Genomic DNA, 19,166 nt, shown 5'->3' on the forward strand with positions numbered 1-19,166 from the left:
GAAGCAGATTCCGCAACGCGGATCCAGCGCACACCTCATTTGAGAATCATAATGTGCATGCGTTTTGTAGGGTTCCTACTATCCCATAGATGCTCACAGTTTCTTTGATCTCATCATAATTTATTGTATCTACGCCTTAATCCCATGATTTGGTTTCTCCTTCTCTTGTTTCACTAAAATAATCCCACCTATGACCCCGGCGCAAAACGCTCATTGGGTTCAAAGGGCTTCAGCCCCCCCCCCCCCCCCCCCCCCCCCTCCACGTCATGTGTGGGTCAGCCCGGGCTGAAACAGCTTCCCGGGCACACACACAGCCGCACCCGAGTACTTCACAGGTCTTTAAAAGACCATTTAATTGTTAACAAGGCTTTGTTCTTCACCCCTTCTTAAAGCCCCAGCATCTCCACTCTGCCTAATGCTGGAAGAATCAGCCCCCCCGAAAATTGGCTTTAGTTGCGCCTCTGCGTATGACCCCACCAGTGTTCGAAACGCTCGCCGTTATGCAGGTTTCCAGGATGAGCTTTTCACGTTTCGGTGCAGCGTGCTGACACGAATCATGTTCTAAGTAGGCGTCAGTTGTCTGTACTTAAAGTTGGATGGGTAAACCCTGGGAGCAAGCTGCCTGTACTGCAAAGAGCCCTCCATTAAATTCAATATCTGTTTGTTGCACAAAACTCCATTAGAAGCAGTGTCAAGAAGTGCCAATTTCCAATCTAGCGCCATAAGAAGGTTGCAGCCAGTACTTGGCGCATTGCTTCATCCAAAGTATTTGCTGTCTTTTGTGAAGCAAGCAGTCTGCATTATGAGAATCCATACACCCAAAGCAGGCATATGGAAGTGCACTAGTTCCCCTCGCGCCAGCAAGATATTGGTATAGTGCACCTGGCTTCATCAGAAGCAAGTGGCCTGCACAGGGCTCCATCTGCGCCAAGAAGCCTGTTATATTGTACGTCACTCTAGTCCAAGCAAGAGGCCTGCATTGTGCACATCATTCCCCTCCACTAGAGGCCTGCATTGTGCACATCATTCCCCTCCACTAGAGGTCTGCATTATGCACATCATTCCCCTCCACTAGAGGCCTGCATTGTGCACATCATTCCCCTCCACTAGAGGCCTGCATTGTGCACATCATTCCCCTCCACTAGAGGCCTGCATTGTGCACATCATTCCCCTCCACTAGAGGTCTGCATTATGCACATCATTCCCCTCCACCAGAGGCCTGCATTGTGCACAATGCTCTATCTCGTGCAAGTTGTCTGCGCTATGTAATAGGAACAACCTGCCTCCTTCACACACAATTTGTGGCAACTTGCCCCACTGCCACTAGGGTGTTTGTAATGTGGACTCCTCAGAGTGACCATCTTCTGTCAGTCACCTGTTCATCTCTCTCCCCGCTGAGGCGTGTGAAGAAGAACCAACAATGGGTCAGGGCCCTTTCTTGCAGGAGTTGGAGGAGGCCAGGGAGGAGGCGGCTAACAGTATCCATTTGCACATTATAATAGTGTGACGTGTCCTTGAACACAATTACAAATGCATAGCATGTGTCTAGTGGATCACAGCACAACATAAAAACAAGCATTGGCATAGCCAATAGGTCTTGTCTTTGGGACCTTATAAGTGTTTATAGCCATGAAACAGTTGATGTTGTTGCACCAAGGATGTTGTGCTGGATAACCAAACACTTATAAGGTCCCAAAGGCGAGACCTATTGGCTATGCCAATGCTTGTTTGGTTTATAATGTAAAGTAACCAAGGTAGGGGGACATAAAATCTGCCAAGGAGCAGACAGCTTGCTCCTGAGGAAAAGCCAGGATTTGAATCCCCGGTGCACGGTGTCTGAAACCTGCGGATTATGCGCCGCCGCATAATCTCAGCAGATGCTTTTTACAGATATATCCAGCAAGCATGATTCTAGGCAGTGGTCCAGGAGCGGGGAGGGGCTGGGCTCAGTTAAATACACACACGCTGCTGCCAGAGTCCGCGGTGACGGTGCTTCGCCAGGGTGATAACATTGAATCCGAGCCTCGCAGGCGGGAGGGAGCAGGGCAGCTCGCTTTGGAAAATACATGACCAAGGCAGCTCCGACCGCAGCACCCATCTCTGCCCTTCCTGAATTTGGGGGCTCGGTCAGGGTCGAACAGGCAGGATGGCGAGCAGGAAGCTGATTACAGTGTTTGGGGCGACAGGTAAGCAGCCGAGAGGGGCTGACAGCGGAGCAGAGGCACCTACAAGTTTTATAGCAGAGACGCGTCGGACACTTCTATGCAAACAATACTTGGCGGCGGGAGAGGGGGTGCGTAGCAGAGACGTCAATCCACCAAAATGTTAGGGGTAGCGGAAGTGACAGCACACGCTGTATGACCTTTACTTTCACTCAAACACATGCTTATACATACACACGATCACACACACACACACACACACACACACCCTCTTTAACATGTGGACACTCACCCTCAAGCACACACACAACATACATTTAAAAGCATTGTTTATGACCTCCGCTGCCAGATAGGGTCACATTCCAGCTCACTGTGCTCCATTTTTTTTACTACACTAATAGTAAATAATGTGCTATTATTCACTATTAGTGTAATACATTTTTTTACTGAAAATAAGGAATGTGCGGCTTCGACCAACATCCATAAGGCCGATCTGCCTCTGAGGTCAGGGGTCGCAAAGGCGGTGGCAGAGGGAAGCCAGGGGTCGCAGATGCAACCCTTAGCGACCGCTAAATGACGTCCATGGGGCGTAGGGCTGTATCCGAGAGTATATCTTTTGGGGAGTCTGGCCCCAGCAATACCATTATAAAGACGAGTTTCATTGCTTAGTTTTTGATCCTTTTAATGAAGCTTTAGATTAATCGGAAATGCAATTGGACGCCAGTAGCCAGATTTTAAACACAATCTCGTTTGTCCTTCCCTCGTTACTCATTGCTCTGTCCTGCATTTCAAGCGCTGTATATTTCCAGCACTTGGAGGTGAGCAGTCGCTTATATTTAAGCGCTATACACGGTACACTATAATACACATCTCCGCAGACCGTTTGGAAAAGAGATGCTGAACATTTTGTGAGATTTTACATCACCCACTCCATTTTCTTTGGCATTATTCCTGCGATGACATTTTTCAACTGCGGACTTTTGAGGAAAATCTGTGCCAAATAGCAGATTGTGAAACCCATAGACTGAAAATCCATATGCTTTAAATATAATGCACGGGGGCCTCTTCAGCAGGAATTTTTGCAAAAATGAGTGTCCGGTTGTGCTTATTGGGTTCTAAACTTGGGTCTAAATTCAGCAGTGGATAAAAATAGCTTAAAAGAGAATTAGCGGATTTCCCCCATTTAATACATGAAATTTCTGGATTCCCCTATGGAAGGATTGAGAAAATTCACAGTAACTGCTACTTCTGAAACTATAGTGGAGAACGAATGGTAATAATTGTATGGGAACGAAATACAGGCCATAGGAGGCGTCTGGTGGTTCTGACCCAGAGGGATGTGTGGGGAAATACTGGAAAGCAAGGCCTTTTGAAGTCTGTTTAGCAACAAGCACTGATCAAACTGGTGCAGGCTTCAACATCAATTGTGAAGGGGGCTTGGCCTTGAAAAAGAACTATTTTTGTAAATGGTGCGCATTAGTAATAGCCAGGCCCACTGAAATGATGCGATTATACGTCCGCCGCATTTTTAGCATAATCATAGACTTGCCGCATTTGCCACATATTCCACCATCTGCTGAATAATCTGCAGAGTTTAACAACAAAAAAGAATTTTCTAGCTTAAATGGTTCAAAAGTTACTAAAAGTGCAGTGCTATTTCCAAACACATACACTGCCTGCACACACACTTACCATGTGCATGCTGCACAACGCTTCACCCTTCATGTATTGTACTTCATGCAAGCACACATACACTCAGCACACGCCACAGAATTCCGATAAGTCTAACCACTGGCAATGGCTCAGGCAGCGTTCCAACCCATTTTTTGTTATTGCACAAAACCAAGCAAAATGTTGTAGCGTCACTCCATGTACGCCCTACATCTCCATGGAAACAACCTCTGGTATGACTCCTGGGGCTGATGTGTCATATATGTTTGGCTCTTGCTTTCATACTTACCCCAACCACCCTGCTACTGCCTAATCCTTTGCTTTCCCCCTCCCAGGTGACACCTTTGTAATCCTTCATTTTATGGACTGGCTTGACAGCGTAGCCGTCACCAGACAATCATGTGAGCATCACTGCACGGGACTGGCCCCGCGCACATGTGGGGAGCCAGGGGTACATGTTTTGATTGGGCAGACGTGGGCTTCCACATTAAAAGCTTTCCCTACACGCATCTGTGATCATTTTGTTTATTATCGAGCTACCTGAGCTTCAACTTTTAGCACACGCATGACATTGTAAAGCTATTAAAGTGTCTTAGATAACTAGAAAATTAATGTTTGTTTCTCCGGCAGCAGCACAGATGGGAGTTGGGCAGTCATGAACCTATACAGATGTTTACGTCTGGCTTGAAAGTTCAACTGTCACCTGACCTTTTAACCTTAACCAATATTATTCTACAGTTCTTTGCTTCTACACATATCAATTCCCATGTTATTTACTTGTAATGCTTCACACTACCATAAAACAGCCAGCCCTAGTGGCATTGCCAATGCTTGTCTTTCTTCCACCTCTGGGACTGCAGATTTCTCTATTTTCTACAGAGTCCGCTCCTTTGTGATTTTATTTTAAGCCACTGAAATGCAGCGCTCCTTGCCTTGAGCCCTCAGCAAATGTTTATCTTAGTGTGTTCCCTTCCCCCCAGTTTGTTAACTCCCCTCTTCCATGAACTCGTTTTCTGGGACTTTTTAAAAACTATCTGTGGCACGCCCCTTATGGCCTTTTTGCCTTGTTGTTGTCACATGCTGGCGCTGAACCGCTCTTAGAATTGGCTGCACTCACTGCTCACAAAGGCGCTCGCCAAGCCTGTCCCAAACTGTCAATTCCCTAATCCTCCCTCACCCCTTAAATTGACCATGGCTGCCAAGATTTCAGATGACTTATGTGTGACATTTCTGTGTGTTCGTCGTGCTCATGTGTGACAGTTCATTGGCTCTGAGTGCAGTCGCGTAATACAGGCCCCCGCAGGAGCGGTGGGTGGGAGGGGGCAAGCTCCAGGATCCTCCCTGAGTACAGAACTCTGTCCGAAGAGCTCCCGATTTAGTCCTGAGGGGGCGCCTCTACGTACCTTTCAAAGGGTCCCTTCAAGTTTCATCATGCCCAGGGCTTTAAGTGGGATGAAAATCTGGGGGGGGGGGGGGTCTCAAAAAGGCGTGGCCAATGTAATTAAGGGCGTGGCTTAAAACACGTAAGCTAAAAATCTGTGTTTAGCATAGTGGGCCGTCCGACTTGTATTTTGCTGTTTTGGTCATTGCATCCAGATATATGATACAACAAGTAACATCATACCTACAACAAGTCAGGACTATTGGCTTTGTCAATGGTTGTTAGTTGCATAAGATAAATAAGCAGCAACTATGGCTTGTGGTATATAATATTGAAATAGCTTCCACTTAAAGCCCTGGTGACACCACCACAATGTTGCTGTTCCTGACTTTCAAAAAGAGAAGGGGAACCCAGAGCGAAAATGACTGTCTTTAAAGGATTTCCCTTCCCATATAACGCTCACCTGACATAACGTCATGCCGTAACGTCTCCACTAGTGAGAAGTGAGCAGTGTGAGCAGGTGCACATCGATGTGCCTGATGTCACTACAGTCCGGAAAAAAACGGACCTCCTGTGCCAGGGCACAAAACAGAACCTTATAGGGACCCGTTTCGAGGCCTTCTTAAAACAAGCATTTGCAATGCAATAGGTCTCGCATTTACGTGAGTTTGAGCTATTGGCATTGTAAATGACAATGCCTTTATTTATGTTTTGGTTTTTAAAACATAAATAAAAGGCATTGTCATTTACAATGCTAATAGCTTAAACTCGCATAAATGCGAGACCTATTGCATTGTAAATGCTTTTTCTAAACAGCTGTGGTTTCCCTTATCAGGTGTTGTGGACCCAGGAATCACTGTGCAACATATAAAATACCTTACATTAATTCGCCCTGACCAACCACCCTGTAGCAAGGCAACTAAGGGCTGAAGAACATATAGCTGGAACCTGCGCGACAGTTGCACAGACCGTCCAGGCAGGTCCTGACCAACAGAGCACTCTCAACCAATCTTCGACATCCCAGAGACACATGAAGGGTGACTGTAACGCAGATCATCTAGGTAGAGCCAACCAGCAGAGCGTTGTGGACCAATCTTAGATATCGCATAGCCACATGAAGGGTGACTGTAACGCAGTCCATCTAGATAGAGCCGACCAGCAGAGCATTCTGGACCAATCTAAGACATCTCATAGCCACATAAAGGGTGATGTCATGCAGTCTGTCCTGGCAGGTCCAAACCAGCACAGAGCTCTCAACCTATTTTATGTAACTCATAAATAATCCCATGAAGGATGAGTGTCATACAGACCACCAAGTAGGTACCCACCAACACAGCACTTTCAACCAATCTAGGACCTCCCATAGTCACATGATGGATGACTGTAACACAGTCCATCCAGGTAGGTCCCGACCAGCAGAGCGCTCCCAACCAATCTTAGATCTGCATAGTCACATGATGGACAATTTCACACTTCTAAGCCCTGTGTACCCAAGACAAGGTAAAAACACCTCTCTGGTCACTCCCACACGATACCATGAGATAGGATCACAACAAATACAACACTTTGAAAACCACGTGCTACTCCAGGGTGTAGCCTGCTACACACACACATCAGCACCCTGTAATGGGATACGAAGTGAGATTTTATTATATATATATACACCACTATACAATGTAATAATTGCTAGTACCTGGAGTGTTATGAAGCCCTACTTTTCCTACAGAAAAGCAGAAATCTTATCGTTGGGGAAATGAAACTACAGGATCGAAAATGGCCTGTCCTAGCATTTTACGCCTACAGGAACACGTCTAAAACTATTGTTTTCTCCACTGCTTAAAGCAATACGTTAATTCAGATTGGTGCAAGCAATGATCTAGAAAATGTCTTTGGAGAGACACGTATGGACTGTCCTCATCTAAGGTAGCTAAATTCAAGCAGCCCTTCTTTAATTGGGAGACATTTTGTAATGGTTTGAGAGCCTTTTCTTTCAGATGCTAAAAGCTGAGCAAAGCTCCGTTTAATACTTATCGAGGAAGGGGCCGAATGCCCAGATTCCTGGTTAGATGGGCACTTTAATGCACAATTTGGCAATGTAATGTTGGTGAAACATCCAACTCTATAATATTTCATCACCAGTTAAAACCAATATACGTCTTAGTCCTAAACAAAGCCTCCTAAAAGTCAACATTCAGGCGTATTAAACATACAAGGAAAGCAAATATCTCTGGATCTCACCTGCGGCCGCTTGGGACTAAGTGAATTTGTGGCATAATTCTCACCAACTGGTGCAGAAGAATGATTGTTAGGGTTATTTTCCATATAATGTACTTTTTTTTCAGTCTTTCTCAGTTTTGGTCCCATAGAGCCCGCAGTGGTGCAAGACTGGATTCTAGAAGCATTTACTCATCGGTTTGAGAGATCCCAACAGGAAGCCCGCCCCTGAAACACACAAACAAGAAAATACATAGTTTAAGTGTCCACCCTGTCCCTGTGATGTCACCACTCTCCTGCTGCCACACATCAACAATAAGCTGGGATGCCACAAGGTCTGAGGACAAAGCACGTGGCAGCTTCACCCTTTAGCTATGTTATGTGTATCTGTAAAGTGCATTGTCATCCGTGAAAACTAGGAGGCCGCTCCAGGCTGTAGGAACAATGCAAGGGAATGCCCATCCTCCTGATCTGGTTCTGTTTATGCTTTGGATGTGTGCAATTAGGAGTCCTGCGAAGTGGAGGTGCCTGGGAGGTTGGTGGAATTAAATGCAACTGTTCAGATGGGTGGGGCCCAAGGTGCGTGTTGAAGGGCCGTAGCACAGGCCCCCGCAGCCCCCACGGTGCAGGGGGGCCCCCAGGTACCCTAGTTCTGGAGGGGGCCCCCTATTCTCGCAAAGGCTGCAAGAAAAAACAGACAGCTGCTGCCTGGCTGAAGCGGTGAAGCCTGCTGTACGGGATGGGATATCCCAGCACAGTGAAACACAAAAAACAAACTTGCAAAATGAATTAATGTTGGCAGAGGAGGCCCCCCCGGGAAAACGCCCCTCCATGTCTCTGTGTCAGTGAGGAGGGAAATATCTGCAGAGCCCAGGGTGAGAGAGGGTAAAAACAACACAGGAAAGGAGAAAGACAAACAAAAATTAGTGGACACTAAAAAGGCACAGGTGAGAGGGGGAAGAGAGAGAAGTGCGAGAAGTAGTGTGAGGTAACAAAGAACAGATTTCATACAGAGAGAGGTGGAGACGTGAGAGAGGTGAGAAAAAGGCAGATGAGAGACGAGACAGGTGTGAGACAGAAATAGGCGAGAGACAGCTGCCAGAGAATTAGAGTAGAGAGGTGATAAATAAGGAGGCAGGTGAGAAATGAACAGGGTATAGAGACAGAGAAGAGACAGGTGTGTGAGCGATAGAGAGGTGAAACACCATGGGGATCGATAGAGGAGAGGCCAGTTAAAAAGGTACAAAAGAGACTGCGGGAAGAAAAGAAATAGTTGAGAGAAAGAAAGAGAGACAGAGAGTGAGTGAGTGAGATGGCGGATGGTAAACAGACAGCAATGTTATAAAGGACAACTGAGGATAACAGTGTGGAGGAGACAAATGTGAGAGAGATAGCAGACAAGTGAGAGACAGATATAGATAGAATGGGAGAGAAGTAATAGGGCCAGAACAGTAACAAAGAAAGACAATTGAGAAAGAGACAGGTCGTTTTTGGAGGGAGATAAGTTAAACACAGGTGAGAGATATGGAAGGAGAGATTTGTGTGAGAGAGGTGATAAAGACAGAGGAATATGAGAAATAGACAGCTTAAAGGACACACAGGGGGGCATGGGAGAGGAAGAAAGGTGAGCGAGGTAGAGTGGGTAATTAAGAGAGAGAAGTGAAAAAGGGCTGCACAGTAAAGAGCCAGAGATAGGGAAGAGACAGGCGTTTTAGAGAGATGAAGAAAGGTGAAAGACAATTGAGAGAGGTAAAAAGGGTGGCAGGTGAGAGAGGTTATAAAGAGACAGCCAAGAAAGCTATTGCCTTGAAAGAGCATAAGAAGTCACAAAAGAGAGGGATGAGAAAAAGACATACAGGTTAGAGAGAGAGGTAAGAAAGGGACAAGCTAAAAGAAGTGATTAAGCTGCAAATAGGTGAGAGTGGAGCAGCGCAGAGAGAGAAACAGGGGAGAAGTGATGGTGGACATGATCAAGAGACAGGTGACAGACAGTGGGTAGAAAGAGTAGGGTAAATCAAGAGACAGATACAGATGAGAAAGAACTGCGAGAGGCAGAGAGAGTGTGGAGATAAGAGAGAGCCTGGTGATACAGAGACAGGTTAGAAAGAGAGCAGAGGGTGTGGGGAGAGATAGCGAGTTGAAAAAGGGACAGGCATGATATGAAGAGACAGGTATGGAGAATATATAGAAAAGATGTAATTAAATGATAATTATGTGAGTGAGAGATAGCTGAGCAAGAGTGGGGAGAAGGGTGGAAGAGGTAATAAAGAGACATACATGTAATCAAGAAACAACTGATAGGAAAAAGTAGCGGTGATAAAGAGACATGAAAAGGGGGGTTGAGAGAGGAAAACAGGTGGCACAGAGATGAGCAATATGGAATGGGTAAAAGACAGACGACCCAGTGGAGGGGAGATGACAAAAAAAAGCATGGAAGAGAAGGCAGAGGAGAGAAGTGAGATAACAGACAGAGAAAGGGAGGGGCGAACCATAGGGCAGGGAAGATGTGAAGGAGAGAGTAAAAAGAGAAGGCCACATGAGGTAGAATATTAGTAGGAGAAGACACAGGTGGGTAGAATAGCTACGGGAAGGGGAAACTTGCAGAGGAGTACAACACAAAGGAGAAAAGTAACCGTGTCCTATTACAAATATAGATTAACATTCTAGTGTTATATCATGGAGAATATGTATGTATTTAGAGTGTTGGCCACTGTACAAAGAACAGCATCACCCAGTAGAGCAGTAACTAGCTATACATGTTCTAGAAATAGTTGCTTTTTAACAGTTTCTCAGTTGCCTGGTTATTGTAACATAGGGAAACCACAAAGATGACAAAGAAGGCTCCACTGGAATGACCTTTATAGTATCTCAGAGAGATAGGTCTCATTGGAGCTGAATATCTCAAATGTCTTCCGGGGCAGTATATTCTAATGACTTTTTAAGGCACAAATCGCCTTTGTTATAAATAGCTCTATGGGCTGGACATTGTACCTTTAATTCTATGGAGAGCAACAAATGTGGTTTCTTCACTCTGTAAATCAATCACATAGCTTGGTCTTGTGCCATCTGGAACATGTAAATCTGTCTAGCAGTTATATTGACATGAAGGACGTTGTTATAGGCCATACAAAATAAAATGATAACCCTCATAAATGTAGCCCTTTTCATTGAGCCCAAGAATGGAAGAAGATTTCTGGCCAGTCTGGACTAAACCAGTGGCGTAGCTAGGGTGGGGCGGTGGGGGCGGTCCGCCCCAGGCGGCACTATTTTGGGGGCGGACAAAGGCATTCAGATAAGGCTCGGCTTGCTTTCGTGGACGTTCGGGGACGGGCAGAGAAGGAATAGGACTCGGGCAATGACCTCTTCTCTTTTGTGCTGGCAGCTGCCCCCCCCCCTCTCTTTCTATTATTCCCTCTCTTTCTGTCTTGCTCCTCACTTACTGAAAACCGTGACTTGAAGAAACGGGTCACAACCTCTCTTTCCTTCTTTCATTTAGTTACTTCCCTGTGAAATGGATGCAAATAAAGAAAAACACTCTTGTGAGAAATGCCCTTTTTCTAACATTTTTCTATTCCAAAGTGCAGCGGGATGGAGAGAAATAGAAGGTTTTAAATATGAAAAATAAAAACATAACTAAATAAAGCAAGACAGAGTGGTTGCAAAGTGGCCAGATTGGTTTGATTCACATCCAAATACATCAGCCTCACTTTACAGAGTTTGCCAGTGAAGTGCTACTTTTGTTTTCTCGTCTTTCTTTGAACAGCATTGTTGTTCCCAGGTGGGAAAGTGCACCATTCCTGGAGGTACTGCAATACCTTGTTGATGGGTGGATTGGAAAACAAAATGTGTACCATGGCTCTGTGTTTATGGATGTGGTCTTTTTAGACCATACTGCTTATTTTGTAAGGATATAAGCAATGGCCATTGAAACGGTTCCCTTCAGGGCCCTCTAGTCATGTCCTTAACTTTTCAGGTAAAACCACTCGCTGATTTCTGAATAGTGAGTGAGAGATCGTTAAGGTAACCATGTTGTTTCTGCTTACATTTCACATGCTTTACTTAATCTTGCATTCCTTATAAGTGGTTGCTTTTACTTTTTTTTTTAGGCAGCATATTACTCTTATCAAGTGTATAATTTGAATTGAGCCACATCCAAGTGTTTATAGCGGGCACAATTAGGTTATAGCTGAAGGCAGTGCGAGTTTCTCTCAGTGGGGACGTATAGTGTTCAGTGGGGGAGAGGATGTGGCACTATGGCCAGAGCTGTTGAATTTGGAACTGAGGAACCGGGTTCAGCCTTCATGACCAGTCCACCAGACCACTCTACTGAGAGAGCACATTCCCATGCCCCACTAAACCTTAGAAGGCTTGATGTCTTAGCACAAGCAGGTGTACCCTAGTGGTGTCAATTGTGGGTTAACCTTGAAGGCCTGTCCACCATAATCCATACTGAAGTTCATCTCCAGTCTTGGGGCAGGCCTACGAAGCAGCACACCCAGGGCCGGACGGGCCATAGCGTGCACCGGGCAATCCCCCGGTGCGCTGCATGGGCGTGGGCCGGTTTTGGGCCCCTGGGGGCCGATTTTGTTACAGGGCCGTTTTTGCAGCATAGCTGCAAAATCGGCCCTGTAACAAAATCGGCCGAAAACCGGCCCTCGCAAAGAGCTCGGCGGCACCCCCAAGGCCCAGGGAACCGGCCGAGCACTTTGCCAGGGCCGGTTTTGGTTCCCAGTCCGGCCCTGAGCACACCCTAAAGCAACAGTGATCCAGTCGCTGTGACTCTGTCACTGAGGTCACATGAACCTTGAGCTGCTTAGGGCGATGCGAACGGTGTGACCGCACTAGTTACCTATTTCGGGTGGGTGCGTAGTGTTTGCAAGTATATTATGGTTTAAAAAAAACTTGCTGCCTCCAGTAATTTTCAGAAACAATAAAAATGTCATGATAACTTCGGTGATTAATGCTCTTCCTAGAGAGAGATCGGAGTTTTGTCTAGTGGAAGGGTTGACTCCTGGAAAGGTAGCACAGAGGGTTAATGTGCCTGCTGCAAAGAACATGTACCATGCAGATCACAAAGTGTACTGCTTTAATGGGGGGACCATGATGAATAGTCATTTAATGTCGGCTGTAGACGATGGATCCCTGAACAGTGTCATGTATGTGCATGTTTGCATTGTGCTGAGGGGATTACCAGGTAATTATTCACGCAGCTCTCTGATGGATGTCACATGCGGTTTTTCTGAGTCCCCAGATAGATCATGCAGTCTGTGTGTTGTCTTTTGTACTGCCAGTCACTGCCAGTCACCGGTGTATTCAACTGTATAGCCTTGGACCGTGTCATGTATGTGCATGTAACTTGCATGATCGAGGTAACTATTAGTGGCGATACTACGTGTCTCTCGGACCTCTTTCAAGTGCTCGCCGTCCTTTTTCCCCAGCAACCCCCCCTCCCCAGGGGCGGCAATCCGAGGGATAGCCCTGGGCGCCACAAGCTCTAGCTACGCCTCTGGACTAAACCTTTCACTTCTGTCCTAATGATGGGAACTAAAGAGCGTTGATGGACAGCATAGACTCTCAGGTTCTTAACGGTAGAGCTGGTTCATGGTGCTGCCGTAAGGAACTCTGGCCAAGAAAACAGAGATTACAATGGATTAGCCACTCCATTTTGTGATAATTCATTTTTTCCACCACTGAAAGTTGATTCACTTGCTCTTATCCCCACAAGAAGCTGTTATTAGGTCTCTTTCTATTGTCAGACATGAGGGGGTAGAATACAACTATCACCCTAAAATGGTGCACGCCTCCTGATTTGAAAGAAGAGGCAGAACCAAGCCTCAGGATTATCGCAGTCTAAATTCTCCTTTCAAGATTGTGTCTTCGAACTTGCCACTACAAATGGTTCTGGAGTGAAATGGTAATCAGCAGTAGAGTTGACCAGCTGTACACTTGACAGAGATGGCAAAGAAACCAGAAGCCTGGAGTGATGCACTGCTAGTTGAAATTCTGATCTGAAAATAAAGGTATCTGTCTGACCCGAGCTAAATATAGTAGGCAAGTAGAAAAGTTGCACAGTGGCACTGAAAAGGCAAAGAGGATCATTTGGAACTGGAAGACTGTAGGAAATCTGGAAGAGTGAGAGAGTACATGCTAAGGGGTAGGGAAGGAGAAGAACGTGGAGCAGTGGTGAGCAGGAGGATGCATAGATGAGCTGGCGAGGTTCTGTACTGCAACGAAACGCTGCGGAAAACTGACAGTTGGAGCTAAACTCCTTTTTAAGTGTACCGATACTTGAGCATGTTCAAGTGATCAGAGTTTTCTTAAAGACATTTGCTGTATTCCGTTTACTGACAAGAAGGCATGTGCAAAACAACAGCTAATTCTGTGCTTGGTGTGGTTGCTGATGAAGGCACTTGGATGAAGGTAATGATTCTGTGATTAAATGTTGCCATCAAGAGGCCACAATCTCTGTGAGCCAGAAAGAATGTGGGAACAGAGAACTACCTTTCCTCCAGATGAACCCTTATTTGGGTGTCATCTATTTAGTGCTGAAAGTCCAGTCCAGTTGAAAGGACAGCCATATATCCTTTAAATAACAATGGATAAACTGGAGAACCCTGTGGAAGCTCAAGAACAAAGCTCCCTTGCCATGGAATAATTATCTTAATCACAAAACCCAGTCTAAAGCTGATTACAGCCAAGCTATGTACCTCAAATCTGTCGGGAACAGTTTTCCCTTTCCAGAAGAACAGATGGATCTATTGGAGCATAGGACACGGACAGGTTCAATCAAAAAAATGACTGTCTCTTTACCATGCCCCAGTTGAAACCCTAATTAACATTTACTGTGTAAGTAAAACTTACAAACATGCTGTTGGATCATTTCATATACCACTCCCTCTGACACTTGGTCAATAACGGCAAATAAGAACTTGGTCTAAAATTGGCAGTCATCCTTGGGAAGACCTCCTTTTTAGGTCTCGCCTACGCAGCGGGCATGCGCTGCGTAGGCAAAAGACCTTTAGCAATCGCTTCAGCTTTTCAGCCAAAAACGTGCACGCGTTCCATTGCCTTCAATGGCAACGCCTGCACTTTGGCGATTCACTTGCGGGAGCGAGCGGCGCCATATGGTAGCAATTATCGCTCCTGGCGCCGCTCGCTCCCGCAAGTGAAACGCTTTCACTTTTGGCGACACTTTTTTTTACCTTTAGCGCGCGCGCTTGTTCTTCAAAAGCAAGAGAAAATTCACTTGTTTTACTGTGTGCTGTGTAAATGTTTATCAGTAGTAATAATATGCTGCTGTTTACTTGTTTGTGCCTAGCTTTAATTTTTCGTGGCTCTAGATTTTCTGCTAAAGAGACAAAATTGCAATGCCTTCTCTCGAAAACAATTCCCTCCCTGTGGAGAAAACCTGGAGTCGCGAATTGTATTTATAACAGGCTCATGAGCCGATTTGGAGGTCAGAGGCACACAATTATATTGCAGTGTGGCTTTCATTGACCTGATCATTAATAGAGGCACAAGCAGAAATTGATCCCGGGCTAAAATGTCAGCCACGTGCGAGACTACCAAAAGCAGATCAAAGTGTATTACAATCAAGGCCTGATCAGGAAGGGACATGTCTCGCTTCTTCCTATGACCTTTTCAAGCTCCTGCCTCGTGTTTCTCAACAGTGTTGTTGTCCTGGAGGGCTGCGTTAATAGGGTGCATTCAGAAACGGGGGCTGTGGGCGATGCGTTCCGGGGGAGGGGGGTACAAATAGCTACAAATCCATCACCATAAATATAGGCTCAAGGTGTCGGAAAGGAAAAATGGCTACTAAATTGTGAAAAATTTCGCCTGGTTACAAATGACAAGGAAGTGGCTCATTCTGTCGAATGATGCGTGGGCACTGTGCGTGATGGAGTGATGAAGAGGACCAGAGTATTAATCACGCAAACACCTTTGCTTATAGGCTCAAGGAGACACTAACTGCGCATGCGTACAAGAGGCCCAGAGCTGCTGCTATTACGCACATATGCCTGATGCAGGGCCGGCTTTAGCGCTGGTTGCGCAATTGGCAACAATCTCTTTTGATCCCGCCCTCCCCAATTTCCGTCTCCTCGTGTTCCCTTACTACCACTCTTCAACTTGCAGGCTTGTCACTTTGCCGCCATTTATTATCTGCTGGTGGAGATGCTGAATCCACACTGGAGCAGCTTCCCCATGGAGGTACGACTCGATGGCCGCCAACTTCAGCCCAGCTCAGTGGCGGAACAACGGTTGCCAAGGTAACGCACCATTAGCCCACTAATCCCATAATATCTCGCTGCCCCCACAGCCACTTCTGAGCTACACCGCTGTAGCATTCCAGCGTAACAACATGTTTGGCCTCCTATTAGCGGGTGGGGTGGTCTTTTTAAAGAATATAACCTTTACAGAATGCCCTGAAATGGAAAGCAGTGTTTTGGGAGGCGGTTGAAGTGCGTGTTCTCGGAATCCGGCGAACACTGCTCGTTCCTGCTTCATGCAGGCACCAGCAGGAGGCAAGCATACTTTTCTCTTTTTCCCGATCTGTTCTGCTATTTTCATAAAACCAAAGAATTTGACCATTTATGAAATCCTTCAATTTTCGTCAACAGAAATAAACACATTTAAAAAAAATATCAACTTGTCCGTCAAGCAAAGCAATCAAATGCATGACTTCAACACCTGATGATGACAGTTTTTTTTAGTGTGCACCTTCTGTCGACGGTTAATTGTAAAACAGAGTAGTTAAAATTGTGAGTGTCTAAAAGAAGCAAATAGGCCCACATAGCGTCCGTTTACCGTGATGTAAAGAGACATAGTGTATCTAATCAAATTAATGCACCAGCGGTTAGAAGATTATGAAGTTGAATTCTTGAGTGTCGTGGAGTTCTGTCACTAAACCGTGGCCATGGTCACTCTGCCCAATAGTGGATCTTGTTGTCATTACGACATTAGTACTTTTTACTTTTCTCTCTCCTTCCTTTCATACACCTCCTTCGTGTTGCCCCCTGTCTGTTGTTGCAGCTTCCAGCCTCCTTGGGCTGCTCTTATGTTTTGGCTTTGTTTTTAAAATTTTGGTGGGGTTTGTTTATTTATATAGTGCCATTTCGACTCCGAGGTATTGGAGCTCTTTACCTAAGCAGCTTCCTTTGCAGCCTTGTTACTAGACAGGTGTGATCCGTCTATTATTGCAGCTCTCAGCCTCTTTCGGCCTCTCTTGTGTATTGGCTTTTTTTGTTTTTATTTTGGGGGGGGGGGGGGGGGGGATTCGTTAATTTATATAGTACCAATTCGACTCAGAGGTATTGGCGCGCTTTACCTAAGCATCTCCATTTGCAGCATTGCTACTACAGCTGGCGTGATCTGGTGCTAGGGATGGGGGAGGAGGTTAAGGGCAGGCGCGATCTGGTGCTAGGGATGGGGGAGGGAGTTAAGGGAAGTTCTGCCCTTCACTAAAGAGCCCGTCAGCTCAGCTGGCTTATCGACTGTCTTTGCCAGAGCACTTTGATAACATCTTTATTTAATCACACTAGAGCCCGACGCCAAGTAAGGGGAGGAATCTTCCTCAGCTTGTTTTTGTCTCACCTCACTGAAAACACAAGCAGCTTGATTTTCTTTAGTCCATTGGCAATTAGTTGGCTTAAACTATATCGAGATGTTCTCTGTTTGTTGTACCGTTAAGGCAGGTAGACGGTTTACATCTGAATTTTCAAGATATTTTTTTGTTCATGCCCCTCTCTCCCTCCTTCCTACCCCGCGTCTCCCTCGTGGTACCCCCTATCCTCTCCCCCCCCATCTGTTGTTGCTGCTCCCAGCTTCCCCAGGCCTCTCTTGCGTTTTGGCGTCGTGTTTTTTTTAATGTTGGGGTGTTTGTTAATTATATAGTGCAAATTCGTCACAGAGTTATATTGGAGCACTTTACCTAACCCCCCACATTTGCAACCTCATTACTACAATATTATTTCAAAATCACAAATAATCATATTGTAATTAATAAAAGTGGAAAGTGGCACCCAGTGTAATGTGAGGAAAAAACAAGCTACTCTCTGTAACACTTTGTGTGGCTCTTGGCAAGGAGCTTTCATCCCACGGTCATTGCTTAGGTTGCAGTGTGTAGAATGACAAAGTTCATGTTGCACGCCCACTCTCCCAGATGCCTCCCAACCCACCATCCCACCAACAATTTAAGAAACAAGCACTGGCATAGCCAATAGGTCTCGCTTTTGGGACCTTATGAGTATTTAGTTATGCAGCACAATATCCTTGGTGCAACAACATCAACTGTTGCATGGCTGAACACTTATATGTTCCCAAAATGCGAGACCTATTGGCTATGCCAATGCTTGTTTAAGATGGGGAGTCACAGCAGCTGTTTTAATCTATTGTGAGACCACACCCTCTTGCCATAACAGGGACAGATACCACAACATGCTGCTGTGCAGGGACCCAACAGTGCCTCACCCAGTGAGATATGGAGAAGAAATTAGAATTCCTAACTAGAGAATATTCATATTTTGTGCTGGATAATAATGATCTTGTGTTGAAAGGCAAGAGTCCCAGTTCGTCATCAAACTCTGTGAAGGCAATGCCATCAGGAAGAGGCCTGAAGAATGAGTAAGCTAACTGAACCCCCCTAGAAGCTTGATGTTATGGCTTCCATCATTGTAGTTATATAATACATATGTTCGCCTTTTCCAGTTCCTAATGGAGCTGCAGGTGCTTCCTACAGCAAGCCTTCTCTTCCTCAAATTCTCTTTTCCTCCACCTTCTTTCTGCTGTTCTACACATCTGCCTTTGGTGATAAATGGACAAACTAGACCAGGGTTTAAACTAAGGGTGGGCGTAGTTCGCGAAGTAGCACTTCGCGAAGCTACGCAAAGTGAAGTTCGCACTACGCGAGCTACGCGTAGCACTTCGCGAACTGCGTAGTAACATGTTCGCACTGTGCAAGATGTTGTTTTCAATGATTGCACAGTGCGGACAAGCAACCGGCACTGTGCAATCATTGAAAATGGCATCTTGCACAGTGCGAGCTGTAGTTTTCTGCTGCTCGAGTAGATTTTTACTCGAGCGGCAGCTTTCTCAACGCGAACTGGTAGTTTCTCATCGCGAGCGGTCGCGAGCATACGCGACCCCTCGCAATGAGAAACCTGACCTCCTCGCGTTGGGAATCTCGCCGGGAGGTTTATTTTCCATGCTCGCGATCGCGAACAAGGAAAAAGTCTCGCCAGGATGTCATTTTGCTTGCTCGCGGTCGCCAACTTGATGTTGAGGACCGCGAGCAAGCAAAAAATGACCGCAGCACTACGCAACACTACGCTACGCGTGTTCGCACTGTGCTACGTGCAGTTCGCGTAGTGCGAAGTAGCGCGAACTTCGCAAACTACGCGAGCGTAGCGTAGTGCTTCGCTCAGGCCTAGTTTAAACCTATGCCTACTAGATAGACTGGCTGCCTCAGACAAATGCACCAACATCTTCAAATGTGTGTTTATTGCTTAATAAAAGCCTCAAGGCGTCTGCCTACCATGTCCCCAAATCCTGAAACAAAGTATTGAGCTCATCAGTGCTCAGTGCTTAGTGCTTTTGGCGTTTGCACTGCATAAGGCTCCCGATTGATTGATTTTCATTCTTGTCTAAAGTTGTTTGCAGTCCGGCACTGCCATTTCCTCACTTAAATAAAAGATCGTTTTAGAGCTTCTAATTTCCTCTCTGCCAGCACAAGCATTGCATGC

General features: G+C 45.9%; 1 protein-coding gene across 1 annotated transcript in view; it reads left to right on the plus strand.

Annotated features, from left to right (window-relative positions):
• Positions 1–1,973: 1,973 nt before the first annotated feature.
• LOC146830415 (nmrA-like family domain-containing protein 1) overlaps positions 1,974–19,166 on the plus strand; it is a 202,320-nt gene continuing 185,127 nt past the window's right edge. The window contains exon 1 of the mRNA XM_085604637.1: positions 1,974–2,186. Within this exon, the coding sequence (XP_085460763.1) occupies positions 2,147–2,186 (40 nt within the window). The 5' untranslated portion in view covers positions 1,974–2,146. The remainder of the gene's footprint in view (positions 2,187–19,166) is intronic.

Source organism: Triturus cristatus, chromosome 5_1 (genome assembly GCF_964204655.1).
Source record: "Triturus cristatus chromosome 5_1, aTriCri1.1, whole genome shotgun sequence".
Classification (NCBI taxonomy): Eukaryota; Metazoa; Chordata; class Amphibia; order Caudata; family Salamandridae; genus Triturus; species Triturus cristatus.